The sequence below is a fragment of the Phyllobates terribilis genome, unplaced genomic scaffold, assembly GCF_046119375.1.
Source record: "Phyllobates terribilis strain yellow unplaced genomic scaffold, ASM4611937v1 Scaffold_82__1_contigs__length_6685932, whole genome shotgun sequence".
Taxonomy (NCBI): domain Eukaryota; kingdom Metazoa; phylum Chordata; class Amphibia; order Anura; family Dendrobatidae; genus Phyllobates; species Phyllobates terribilis.
Window position 1 is genome coordinate 2,746,584 of NW_027362842.1, and position 13,956 is coordinate 2,760,539.

Genomic DNA, 13,956 nt, shown 5'->3' on the forward strand with positions numbered 1-13,956 from the left:
CCTGCAGATATCCATCCCCTGCCCCTCCCCCCGCCCCGCTGTACACTCAAACTGCGTATTAACATTAATTTTCATCATTACTGAGAAAAAATCCAGTTATGATTTTGGTGCATGAACAGTTATCGAACATAACCTCGAACAGCCGAATTTTTCTCAAATTGTTCGTGTTCGCCGACCGGCTCGAACACCGCCCAAAACAGCTCGAATTTGAGATTGGCGAACAGTTCGAGTAGAACAACGCTCATCTCTACTCAGGACTCTACTGATCCAACCCAAGGACTCTACTGATCTGATCTCAGGACTCTACTGTTCTGATCTCAGGAATCTACTGATCTGATCTCAGGACTCTACTGATCCAACCCAAGGACTCTACTGATCTGATCTCAGGACTCTACTGATCCAACCCAAGGACTCTACTGATCTAATCTCAGAACTCTACTGATACAACCACAAGTCCAGGAGATTGATCAAATTCCAAGACAACCACAAACCACAAAAAAAACAATGAAGTCTGCAAGAAAACTGATTTCCCTCAAAGTGGAACATCCAGGTAAGAACATATTTTACTTTCCTCTCATACAGAAAATCTGAGAAATACAATTAACATAATAAAGATGGGTTCGAATCCTTGTGATTGTTTTTAAGTTCATGGAAGTGTGGCATGAACAACAAAGTTCACATGTCCATACCTGCCATTGGGCAAATCAGACAAATTCCAGATGGACCGGTTGGTCATTGGACCACATTGATTTCGACACTGTCAGCGGTATCAGCGTACTCAGAATATTAATAGATGTGATAGAGCTCAGAGCCAGAGCTTGCTCCACCACTTACTCCACCACTTACTCCAGCAGCCTATGAGCTTCTTGCCGGCCTGCAGCCTGTGGGAGGCCGACACCAAGCAGGGGACATTAGGTGGCAGGTGTTGTCACTGCATCGTGCCCCCATGTCCACTCTGAGACAAGACAAATGTAGAGATGAAGGATGCAGGATCAGGGAGCCTGGATCATGTGAGTATATGTTTTATTTTCTTTTTGAGGGGGGTGTTCTGTGAGGGACCTTCACACTGTATGTGAGGCTGTGCATGGTCTACGTACTGTAAGGGAGGCTGTGGGGAGACCATAATAGAGAATGGGAGGCTGTGAAAGAGATATCATACAGGATAAGAATACTATTGGTATTATTGGAAATCTAGGCCTTGTAGTGAACATTGATTTCATCCAGGCAGAGTAATATTAGCAATAAAGACCCCAATATGATGAATGGTGAGGGGACACCATGGGCCTGTGTGCTTTCAAATGCTGGGCTGGATTTCAGTCCCAGTCCATCCCTGAATGTTGAGCACTGAGTTACGATGTCAAAGGTTTTGTTTCTGTTGTATCTGAATGATAATCACCATTGCATGTCTCAATGTGGCTACATTTATTATATTTAGATGGTCACTCTTGGAATGATCTGAAATTTGTGAATAAAATGCTGTTATGCAAAGTTGGAAATAATCTGCCGATCATACCATACAGAAATAAATCCAACTGTCAATTAAGCAACGGAGACTGGTTCCACTGGCCCAATTGTTCTTTTTTTCATATACCTACCTTCATGAGTTATTGTTTGGGAGTCATCTTTGTGTTCTTTGTGTTTAGATTATACTTTGAGATGAATTTATGATTTAATCTTAATGATCTGGTTCCTCCTTTTTCAGAGACTCTCTTACTGGCCATCGGAAAAGATGGTACCATGAGAATCGGTCTGCCACCTAGAGATCCTCGAGACGGCTATAATTATAGAGCCGCAGTTGTGGGAAAACTGGGTAATGCCAGCCATGTTACCTGCAGTCCAGAAGGAGAACTGTTCTGTGTCCGGGACAAAGACCTTTACAAGGGGCCAATTCAGTCAAAGGAAGGTGTTGATTGGTTTTCTATCGCCAGAAGAGTCGGAAAATGTGAATGGAGTGAATATAAAATTATTTTCTTCCATCCAAACGGAGATTTGTATGGAACAACCAAAAGTGGAGAGTTCTACAAAGGTCCACAGCCAGACAACGAAAATGTACCCTGGACGTATGGACAAGCCACACAGATTGGAACCGGTGGTTGGGAGAAGTGTGAAGCTTTATTCTTTGATCCATGTGGTGTTCTGTATGCAGTGACCAAACAAGATAATATTGTGAAATCAAAACCACCAACGACCCAAGACTTTAAGGAGTGGATGAAGACAGTGACCGTGGCTGGAGGAAGTGGCTGGTATAGTCACACGCATTTCATGTCATTTTTTCCTTGTGGAAAACTGTGGTGTGTAGAAAAAGGGAATGGAAATGTAGCACCCTGAGGATTCGGCTGCTACAGGGGTATTGCACCTCAACCCAGAGGTGTGATATTCCACTCCCGGGTAAGGATGGAGTGTGGATCTGAGCTCGGTAGGCTGCATGCACTACATACATCCCATTTCCGAGGAACAGGCCGACGGTACTCCCACTTAGAAATGTGCAGGTACGACCGAGTCTGTTCCTGGCTGGAGTGGGAGGGGGGTGGTACATCCCAAGTAGTGTAGGGGCAGATAGGGGGAGCAGCCTGGGTAAAGATAGGAGCTCATTGGGTGCTGGTCACCTGAGCTCACACATAGAGGGTGTATATAAGGTGGGCACCATCAAAGAACAGGGTCAGTCTGTCAGAGTAAGAAGCAGAGGTCCAGATGAGCCTGCAGAGAGAGAGTGGAGCAGAGAAGAAAGACCCAGAGGAGACAAAGAAAGGAACTCTGAGAACCCAAAGTCCATCAGCGGGTGAAGAGTTGGCATTAGGGTACCGGAACCCAAGCTGGTGGGGGCAAAAACACACCCTAGCCAGAGACCGGAGGCCGTGGGCAGCGTCTGCCACGGCCACCCACCACATCCACCCCGAAGGCATACCACGTGGAGGGTCAGGGAACCCAAGGCCAAGGGTCTCCCAACAGAAGGCCCGAGGGAGCTGGACCTGGGTGGATCAATAGTGGGGACGGCCAGAGAAAGGACAGAAGGAGAGCTCAGGGTCACGCTCCGGACTCGCTTGGGGGTTGGCTGGATCCAGGACCTGGTGGACGCAGCACGGCTCGGGAGGTCACTTGAAGCTGGAGTGACCGGAACATCAGCAGTGAGTAAATACCCTAAACTGCACAACCCGACTCTGTCTTCCTTTCACATCTATGCTGCACCACCACAACCCCCATCCTCTGCACCTGACCCCCTGAGGCTATACCCCACCCGTTGGGGGTTATACCACCAAAAGCTGCACCTACACCATCAGCCTCAGCGGACCCTGCTGCAGCGGCGGCCATAGTGACCGCAATACAACGGGTGGCGTAGTCGACAATAAAGAACTTAATAACATCTGTAGGACTGCCACATACAACTGAGTTTGACACCCTGGGCACGGACCGGGTCACAGCCACTCGGAAGACTACAACTCCCATCTGATCCGGCTCCGGATATTCCCCCTAAGGAATATGGCCCAGGGGGCGCGTCAACTTTGGCGTAGTCGGCAGGATTACGTGCCCGCAACACCCGGGTACTGCGTACCTGAAGAAAAGTACGAGTTTACCTCAAAAAGAAGTCTCCTGCCGGTTCCGGAGGGTCCCCGCCATCGGACCCCATCACCAGTCGATTCCCGCCGGTTGTCCGCCATTAACAGCTTTTTCCCGCCATCTGCAGAGTTTCCCGCCACTGGGAGACGATTCCCGCCATTTCCAAAGGTTTCCCGCCTTGCCAGAGCGGACGCCATTATGGGCGTGCCAGAGGGTGGCAAGAGGCCACCTCCCATCGTGGGCCAGGACCGAAAATGGCGCCAAAAGTGGAAACCGCCCCCACCAACAGAGACTGTGATGCTAGAGGTGTCTGTCAGCGTGAAAGAACAGCCCCTGGAGCTGACAATCACCAAGTGGCCCCGGGACCGCCCTCGAAGGGGGAGGAGACGAAAGGAGGGAGCAAAGATGGGTGTCGCTTGGAGCAGTCTAGAGCGAGCGCACCCGGAGGCAAGAAGCCTGGAGAAGAGTATCGGAGGAGCTTACCCGGAGATGGCGAGAAAGCAGAGCAGCACCGGCCCGTTGGCCAGGAGCCTGCTAGAAACAGAGGAGGGAAAGCAGAGCAGCACCGGCCCGCTGGCCAGGAGCCTGCTGGAGACAACAGAAGGAGAGCAGAGCAGCACCGACCCGTTGGTCAGGAGCCTGCTAGAAACAACGACCCCACTAGGCCTAGTGGAGGTCCTAGCACAGCTCCCCCGAGACCGGGAGTGTGCACAGACCGCTCTGGAGGGCCTCGCAAGGAGGATGGCCCGGGTGCAGCGAGAGACGTTGGCGGAGTGGAGCCGTGAGATGGCCCAGCAGACCGAGACCTGTCAGCGGAGCACGCCACCCAAGACGAGGAGACAGACCGCCTCTGAGGATGGCACGGGAGGACTGAAGGCCGGAGACGGCGCCGAGAAGGGAGCCGAACGAGTGGAGGCAGGTAAAGGGGACGTCTATACCCCAAACCGGGAAACCGCGTACCTGCCCCAGCTCCCCGTCGCAGAGCCCGAAGTCTATCCTGCCGTGCCCGTCGCTGCAACGTCACCGCCGCAGACTAGGCCTCAAGCGGGAGCCGCGACCCCTGTGACGTCACACGCCTCGACCCCGAGCGTGACCAAGCAGGAAGTACCACCAGCCTGGTCGCAAGGCCTAGTAACCCCGGGCGCCGCGATACCAACAGCGCCCCCTACCTCCGCGGAGCCACCGGCCTGGTCGCAGGGCCAAGTAGCCCAGGGCGCCGCCGTCCTTACGGTGCCCTTTACCTTCCAGATACCCCAGGCCTGGCCGCAAGGCCCGGGCAACCCGGGCGCTAACACCACCGCGCCCATAAGACCAAGAGTGCCGCATCTGGGAGAGGACCTGTACGCCCAGCATACGTGCCCGGATGGGCAGCCATTTATATGGCCACCGGAGTTCCACCATCCCCGACTCCGGAGAGAGAGACCCCTGGATGAACCCCTGATCCCGGCTCCAAAGCCCGTAAAGAGGATCTCGCCCCCGCTAGCAGAAGCGCAGTTCGAGTGGGATCCCACCGGAGAAGATCTCATGGGGTTCACTCAAGAGACTCGGGCAGCTGCAGCGGAGCGTGCTGAGTGCTGCCGCCAACAGGAAAACAGCAAGCTCAAATAAGGAGCGCGGAGCAGAAGAGCCGGGCCAGGAGAGACCCCCGTGCAGCGCATAGTCCCCGCACCACCGGGACTGTGATAAAGTTTAACATGCAGCATGGGTGGGGCTTCATCCGAGACCACCGCACCCTAGGCGACGTCTTCGTGACGAGGAGAGACGTTGAGTCCCACCTACCGGAGGGACACAGAGGTCGTGACCTTTACATCGGGGACGAGGTCACCTTCACCCGGCACAAGTGTGCCAAAGGACCCTACGCCCTCCATGTGCATCGCCTGACGGAGGAAGAGCTGCGGTGTGAGGAGGAAGAACAAGAGGACCCGGACGGGTCTGAAACTAGAGTTAGAGGTAACCATAAAGAAAGAGCAGGAGGACGCCGTCGCTAAGTACAGCGAAGCAGAAGCTGTATATAGTTGCCCGTCGGGGCACAGTAAACTGAAACTGAAACTGAAACTGTTACTGTTGCTAATGTAGTCCCCGTTGGGACCAGCATGTGTGAACTGTTACCCGTAATTCCCTAAATCCCACTGACCGAGGACTGAGAGCGGTCATTCCTCCCTAATACCTGGCCGAGGACTGAGAGCGGCCACTACCCCTGTAAATAGTTGCGCGTCCTAAAGCGCCCCCTACCGGTTTTATAGGAAAACCAGTTTTCTAGAGAGACTGTCGCACTTTACCCGGTCACACGTTGCACAGTGACCGGAGGAGGAGCCAGAGGCGACGAGAATGTTTTATTTGCTAATATATGTTGTTTAATATGTTTTATATGTTTATGCAAAAATTTGTATGTTTTTGGTGTTATGTCTTACAGCCCGAGGACGTACTGTGATTTACCAGGGGGGAATGTAGCACCCTGAGGATTCGGCTGCTACAGGGGTATTGCACCTCAACCCAGAGGTGTGATATTCCACTGCCGGGTATGGATGGAGTGTGGATCTGAGCTCGGTAGGCTGCATGCACTACATACATCCCATTTCCGAGGAACAGGCCGACGGTACTCCCACTTAGAAATGTGCAGGTACGACCGAGTCTGTTCCTGGCTGGAGTGGGAGGGGGGTGGTACATCCCAAGTAGTGTAGGGGCAGATAGGGGGAGCAGCCTGGGTAAAGATAGGAGCTCATTGGGTGCTGGTCACCTGAGCTCACACATAGAGGGTGTATATAAGGTGGGCACCATCAAAGAACAGGGTCAGTCTGTCAGAGTAAGAAGCAGAGGTCCAGATGAGCCTGCAGAGAGAGAGTGGAGCAGAGAAGAAAGACCCAGAGGAGACAAAGAAAGGAACTCTGAGAACCCAAAGTCCATCAGCGGGTGAAGAGTTGGCATTAGGGTACCGGAACCCAAGCTGGTGGGGGCAAAAACACACCCTAGCCAGAGACCGGAGGCCGTGGGCAGCGTCTGCCACGGCCACCCACCACATCCACCCCGAAGGCATACCACGTGGAGGGTCAGGGAACCCAAGGCCAAGGGTCTCCCAACAGAAGGCCCGAGGGAGCTGGACCTGGGTGGATCAATAGTGGGGACGGCCAGAGAAAGGACAGAAGGAGAGCTCAGGGTCACGCTCCGGACTCGCTTGGGGGTTGGCTGGATCCAGGACCTGGTGGACGCAGCACGGCTCGGGAGGTCACTTGAAGCTGGAGTGACCGGAACATCAGCAGTGAGTAAATACCCTAAACTGCACAACCCGACTCTGTCTTCCTTTCACATCTATGCTGCACCACCACAACCCCCATCCTCTGCACCTGACCCCCTGAGGCTATACCCCACCCGTTGGGGGTTATACCACCAAAAGCTGCACCTACACCATCAGCCTCAGCGGACCCTGCTGCAGCGGCGGCCATAGTGACCGCAATACAACGGGTGGCGTAGTCGACAATAAAGAACTTAATAACATCTGTAGGACTGCCACATACAACTGAGTTTGACACCCTGGGCACGGACCGGGTCACAGCCACTCGGAAGACTACAACTCCCATCTGATCCGGCTCCGGATATTCCCCCTAAGGAATATGGCCCAGGGGGCGCGTCAGAAACATTTACAGAGGATCCATAGCGGATAATGGTACATATTTGGCTAACGCTGAGAAATTAGGATGTAACTACAATACATTTCCTTTTCTCTCTTTCACAAAAGACAAGACAATCAGCAATACTATCAGCTTTGAGTTTCATCCTGAAAACGCGAAAATGTCTTCCGAGAATCCGGAAGTGATAGAGGAGCGAGTCTACGATAACAGGAGGAGCAGCTCCACAAAACATAGCTTCATGTGAGTATGGTAATGTTTCAGTACCTAAAGTACTGCCTATTTAACCCCTTTAAATCTGACCAGTGTCACTTTATGCAACAATAACTCTGGAAAGCTTCATCGTATCCCATTGATTTTGTGACACGTGATACTTTACAATAATGGTAAATTTAGGTTGATATCTTTTGCGTGTATTTATAAAAATATCAGAAATTTGACAAAAAAAAAATGTTTTAAAAATTGAATGATTATCCCTTTAATCCCAATAGTTATACCACACAAAAACATTAATAAATAACATTTCCCACATGTTGGCTTTACATCAGCACCATTTGTTAAAGTGATGGTTTATTTTGTTAGCGTTTTAGAAGGTTTAAAAATGTAGCAGTAATTTTTTCAAGGAAATTTACAAAAAATTATTTTTATAGGGACCTGTTCAGTTTTGAAGTGACTTTGGGGGTCCTATATGTTGGAAACCACCCAAACGTGATACCATTTTAAAATGGTTAAAAATGTCTCCAGCTATGAACCGAATCTTTAGTAGTGGCAATAAGCAGGAAGAACTGCTTAGGCTAGGTCCCTAGAGCAATATCCATACCTTCACAGAGTAGAGACCCTTCTGCATCACGGACCTCTTCCGCTCTACATATACTTTTACCTGTGGATGATGCTGCCACTTTTTGTATTCTGCTTTTGTCTTTCCTCTAACTATCCAACAACTTTAACTTCCTAAATGTGTGAACTTGATTACGAGACAAGGGATGTTTCTAATAACATCACTTAATTCGCTGTAAAACGTAAAACAAAATGGGAAAAAAAAGAGCAATTTTGGGGGGTGGAGCTGAAAAAAAAGTAGCAATTCTATCTTTTTTTTTTGGAGTGCTTTGTTTTAAAGAGTAGCTGTCAGTAACAAAACACTTTTATTACAAAAATAATAAATCAAATTGTATATATTTGTATGAGCGTATTGGAGGGGTATCAGCTTTCTGGTAACCGCTTGGACACATACAGGCACAGGGTGTAATATCAAAACAGAGTAAACTTTATTGTCTTTCATAAACATTGTAGCTCCAAAAGGAGAAACAGACTTTCTTCATCACAAATTATTAATAAAGCAGTCCTTTCTTTTGGGTAAGGCAAAACAAATCAAACGATCTCACCAACGTGCAGTCACAGGCGCTTCTTAGACCCTGATATAGACTATCTACTAGTGAAGAGCGAGCACTAAAATGCTCGAGTATTCATTGCTCGGGTCGAGCACATTGGAATACTCGGGTGGTCGACCCGACCAACAAGCCCAATGTAAGTCTATGGGAAACTGGAGTATTTTTCCGGTGGTCCCTCTCTGAGGTCACCAGAGGGCCTAAAAATTGCCCAAATCGATGAGAACAGTGCTCAAATGACATGGGAACAGCATGGGGAAGACCCCTAGAAGCATTTCTGACTCCCAGGTCACTGCTGTCAACAACGTTGTCAGAGTATTACGCCACTTTTACGGACTCACAATAAAACATACCAAAACGAAACCAAAATGGATTTTCCTGGAAAAAAACATCAAGGGACATTCTTTCCAGGGTAATGACTTGTATATAAGGCAAAAAAAACACACAAAAAAATGCTCCTCCACACCTTGGGCAATGTTCACACGTAGCATTTTTAATGCCTTTTTGCACTTTTGTATTGCTTTCAAAGGTGAAAAATACATTCACCAGTATATGTCAATTTAACATTTTATTACCTTATCTGGCCATGTGGTGTGAGACATGATCAGGCACATTCTGTCTCATTTATGAAGGAGGGACTCTGAAAGTCACAAAGCCTATTCTTATAGGGCCATTAGGCGGCCCTTACTATTGTTAGAAGGCCATCAGCTGGTTATGCTTTGTTGTTCCCATTATTAAAGAGTGGGTCTCCTATACTGTTATTGCCTATGCAGTGAATGCAAGGGCTGCCAAAAATTTGGATGCATCCCAATACTCCTTTGAAGAGATATAGAGGAGGGCCTCAGTAAAAAAAAGTTCACATTATAAAGAACCGTGTCTCCTATACTGTTATTGCATATGCAGTGAATGCAAGGGCTGCCAAAAATTTGGATGCATCCCAATACCCCTTTGAAGAGACATAGAAGAGGGCCTCAGTTAAAAAACAATGTTCCCATTATTAGGAAGTGGGCGTTGCATAATGTTATTGCCGATGCAGTGAATGCAAGGGCTGGCAAAAATTTGGACGCATCCCAATACCCCTTTGATGATACATAGAGGAGGGTCTCAGTAAAGAAAATGTATTATAAAGGAGTGGGTCTCCTATAGTGGTAATGCCCATGCAGTCTATGAAAAGGCTGCCAGAAAATTGGACGCACTCCAATACACATTTGAAGAGATGTTATCATTCAAAAGATTGTTACCATTGTTAAGGAGTGGCTCTCCTATACTGGTAATGCCCATGGGCATGGGCTGAAAAACATTTACCCCTGGGGGTATACATGAACATACTGTATATCATACAAAATGTTAGATGTAGGTCTGTAAAAATGCGGAAGTAGAACTACCAACCATATAATTGTGTATCTAGCACGGTAGAAGGTATAATAAAATATAACTTTTAATGAATATATATTAAAATGACCACATGGCTCAAATAAAAGAAAAATAAAAGGACAATGGACAAGAAAAACCAACAAACGACACACATCAACAAAATAGATCCCCGGCTCACTATCTATACATGAGATATATGTTCAGAGGACTGAGGTAGGTAAAACTGAATGCTGCGCTGAGACAAGGACGTGGTTGATGATGGTGGTGGTTGCAAATGTACAGCGACAGGTGTAGGGTGGGAGGCATCTTCGCCTATGCCATGAATGGTGATTTGGTGTGCACTCGCAACAGCAGAACAGGCAGTAGTGGCACCCGCAGACACTGTTTCTGGACCCTGGCATTCGGCCTACCTAGTCAGGTGCTTTACTGTTATGTGCCTGAGCTTGCTGGTGGTGGTCAGGCTGGTAGTTTTTCTGCCCCTGCTGATGCTGGCCTAGCAGATGTTGCAAATGGCCTTTGGGATTATCTGGACAGTCTTTATAAAAGAAGACCTAAAAGTTGCACTGGGAACTTCCGTAGTTTTAGTGTTCCGGGGAACAGTTGCCCACCTTGTGTCTGTATCCACCCCACTGCTTGTTCTTGCCTGTTGTGGCGCTATTCCTCCCTCCCCCTCTGTACTTCTGTACTCACTATGCATGTCACCTTGCCAGGTTGGGTCACTGACTTCATCGTTTACCATCTCGTTTTCCACTTGCGCACCCTGGTTCTCCTCCTTACTTTCTGGCAATTGTGTCTCATCATCATCATCCACCTCTTGTGACAGTAACTGAACTTTCCCACCGTTGCCTTCATGTGACCGTGGCTGCTCAAATATTTGGGCATCTCTACATGCGATCTCCTTTTGCCCCGCTTGAAGCTGGCCGGGCGAGAGCTCCAAATTTATAAATGGACAAGTGAACTGCTCTTCGGAGTGTCCAAGTGTGGGATCAGTTGTCTCCGGGCACTTGGCATGGTGGGAGGAAGGAGAATCAGGGTGAGGAATATGTGGTCCACACTCATGGCTACTGAGACTTGACCGTGTGGAAGACAGGGTGGTGGTGGCAAAGTGACTGTAAACATTATCTGCTATCCAACCAAAAACTTTTTGACACTGCTCTGGATTCAATAGTGGTGTGCTGCGGTCCCCTAGTAATTGGGACAGGAAGTTAGAGTGACATGATGTGGGTGCTTGTTGTGGCACAATTTCAGCTTGCCCACGGCCTCGGCCTCTGCATCATCATCACATCCACTTCCCCATCCCTTGCCACGCGCCTTGCCCATTTTAATTGGAGTAAAATATTTTACACGTCCCCTACAATTTGTTGGATTTATATCGCAGTAATATGTTTGATGGGACACCCACGGTTTTAAGCACCGGCCTTGTAGTTTATTATTATTGCTCAGCCACTACATGTGAATAGGTTCACCAACACACTTTTGCTAAACTGTAAATGGAGGATAATATCTTGCACGTCCCTTACAAATTACTGGATTTGTATCGCAGTAATATCTGATATGTCTGATAGACATCCACGCTTTTAAGCATTGCCCTTCTAGTTTAGTTTTGCTCAGCTACCACGTGTGAATAGGTTCACCAACACACTTTTGCTAAACTGTAAATGAAGCATAATATCTTGCATGTCCCCTATAAATTGCTCTATTTGTATCACAGTAATATAGGATCACGTCTGATGATGGAAATCCGAGCTCTCGCCAGAGCATCTCGGAAATACTCGAGGAGTGTCAAGCATCTTGAGCAGTGAGATGCTCGGGTAAATACCGAGCAGTGGTGAGCATGCTTACTCATCACTGCTATCCACAATAAAAGGTCTTTCTCCAGCTCCAAGCATAACACACACTGTTGAGCTATACCCAGTTGCCTGTTGTGAGGCCCATAAGACCCGTATTGGAGTATGGGAGAGACCTTTCCCACCCAGGCTCTTTTGGTCACTCCTAAATCCTAGACCCAAAATTCAATCAAAATAAAAACCATCTCAGTAACTTATCGTTACTAATGCATTTTCTTCCAGGACTTACGTCACTGAGGACAGCCACTTTGGGGACGCATACCTGCAATTCAAGACCTTACCTCCTGTTTTCTTACACACACCCCTTTTAACAAAGCCAGAGGGCTTGGCACCTTCTGCCAACAGTGTACCCTCGACAGAGCATCTAAATTTCCATGTAGCTTAATTGGTCTATGCTCTACATGAAAATTTAATCAGGGCATTGTTACCCTTTTTCTTTCGATTCTACCTTAGTGGGGCATGACCTTAACCTAGCTTATTTTCAACAGATAATATCTAAAAGTGTCTAATAACCATTTGATGGCCGGGCACTCTTTCTCAATAATTGACAAGTTTTGTTTTTCGCATGGGGAAAGCTTTATACTCAAGTAGATTATCAGGTGTTCCTCCTCATTGATCTCCTGGGACATGACAGCCCCTAACCCAACATCTGATGCATCTGTCTGGACTATGAATTCTTTGGAGAAGTCCAGCACTATTTGATTTTGTGCCCTTTAGGATATTGGTTAAATGAGCTGCTATTATGGCAAAATTAGGGACAAACCTCCTGTAATAGCATACAATTCCCAGGAATGCTCTGACCTGTTTTGTGAGGAGACGTGGCCAGCTCTCTATTGCCTCCACCTTGTTTACTTGAGGCTTGTAGATAAATAGGGAAAGGAAAAGAGGGAAAAGTGGATTTCTGAATAAAATATAACTTTTATTAATTTTATTAAATATTTATTATAGTACAGAAAAATAATTGAATTAACATATACCCAGATTAAGGATGTATATTTGGTCACTGCTAGTGTTGAGCCACCCCCATAGTGTTCGGGTTCGGTTCGGTTCGTCGAACACCGGGATGTTCGAGGAACTGTTCGTCAAACTGTTCGTCGAACACCTTAGAACACCGTCGAACACCGTTAAAACCAATGGCAGGCAAACAAAAACACATAGAAACACATAGAAAACACCTGCAAAGGTGTCCAAAAGCTGACAAACTGCTCAGAAGACACTCTCTTTAAAAAAGCCGGCCGGCAAATTCAGCAGCGGCATACACCGGTACCCGACAATTTAGACAAGAAGGAATAGAGCATCACACATAGATTAGCTAGATAGAAACATGTCAGTCACACATATAAGAAGCACAGTGACAGTGTTGGTTACTGTACTTGCCATTTAGTGTAAAGGATTTATTAAAAAAAATAATAGTGTTTTCATGCACTGTCTCTTTAAAAAAGCCGGCCGGCAATTCAGCAGCGGTACCCGACAATTTAGACAAGAAGGAATAGAGCATCACACATAGATTAGATAGATAGAAACATGTCAGTCACATATATAAGAAGTACAGCGACAGTGTTGGTTACTGTACTTGTCATTTAGTGTTAAAATAAAGGATTTATTAAAATAAAAATTGGCGTGGGGTTCCCCGTAATTTTAGTCTCTAGCGGAGGTTAAGCAGACGGCTGGGGCAGATGTTTGAAGCCTGGGAAGGGGGTAATACCCACGGAGCTTCCCAGGCTACTAATATCAACCCCCAGCTGAATACCTAGCCTTTACTAGCTATTAAAATGGGGGACCCCCCCAAAAAAATGACGTGGGGTCCCCCCTATGTTAATAGCTAGCAAAGGCTAGGCAGACAGCTGGGGGCTGATATTAATAGCTCAGGAAAAGTGCCATGAATATTGGCCCCCTCCCAGGCTAGAAACACCAGCCGTCAGCCGCCCCAGAAATGGCGCATCCATAGGATGCGCCAATTTTGGCACTTAGCCTCGCTCTTCCCACTGCCCTGCAGCGGTGGCAGTGGGGTAATAGGGCTGGGGTTGATGTCAGCTTATAATGCCTGCGCTTCTCAGTGTCTGCGGGATGACAGGCTGGATGGCAGCGTTCTGCTGCGGTCCAGCCTGTCATCTCGATGTAGCAGAGCTGGAGCCGTCCTGGGAACTATGGAAAGGTAAGGATGAGGTTGGT

General features: G+C 47.9%; 1 protein-coding gene across 1 annotated transcript in view; it reads left to right on the forward strand.

Moving 5' to 3' along the window:
• The first annotated feature begins 256 nt into the window (after positions 1-256).
• LOC141197271 (uncharacterized) overlaps positions 257-13,956 on the forward strand; it is a 68,827-nt gene continuing 55,127 nt past the window's right edge. Inside the window, exons 1-3 of the mRNA XM_073662658.1 lie at positions 257-550; positions 1,703-2,316; positions 7,189-7,421. Coding sequence (XP_073518759.1) covers positions 505-550; positions 1,703-2,316; positions 7,189-7,421 — 893 coding nt within the window. The 5' untranslated portion in view covers positions 257-504. The remainder of the gene's footprint in view (positions 551-1,702; positions 2,317-7,188; positions 7,422-13,956) is intronic.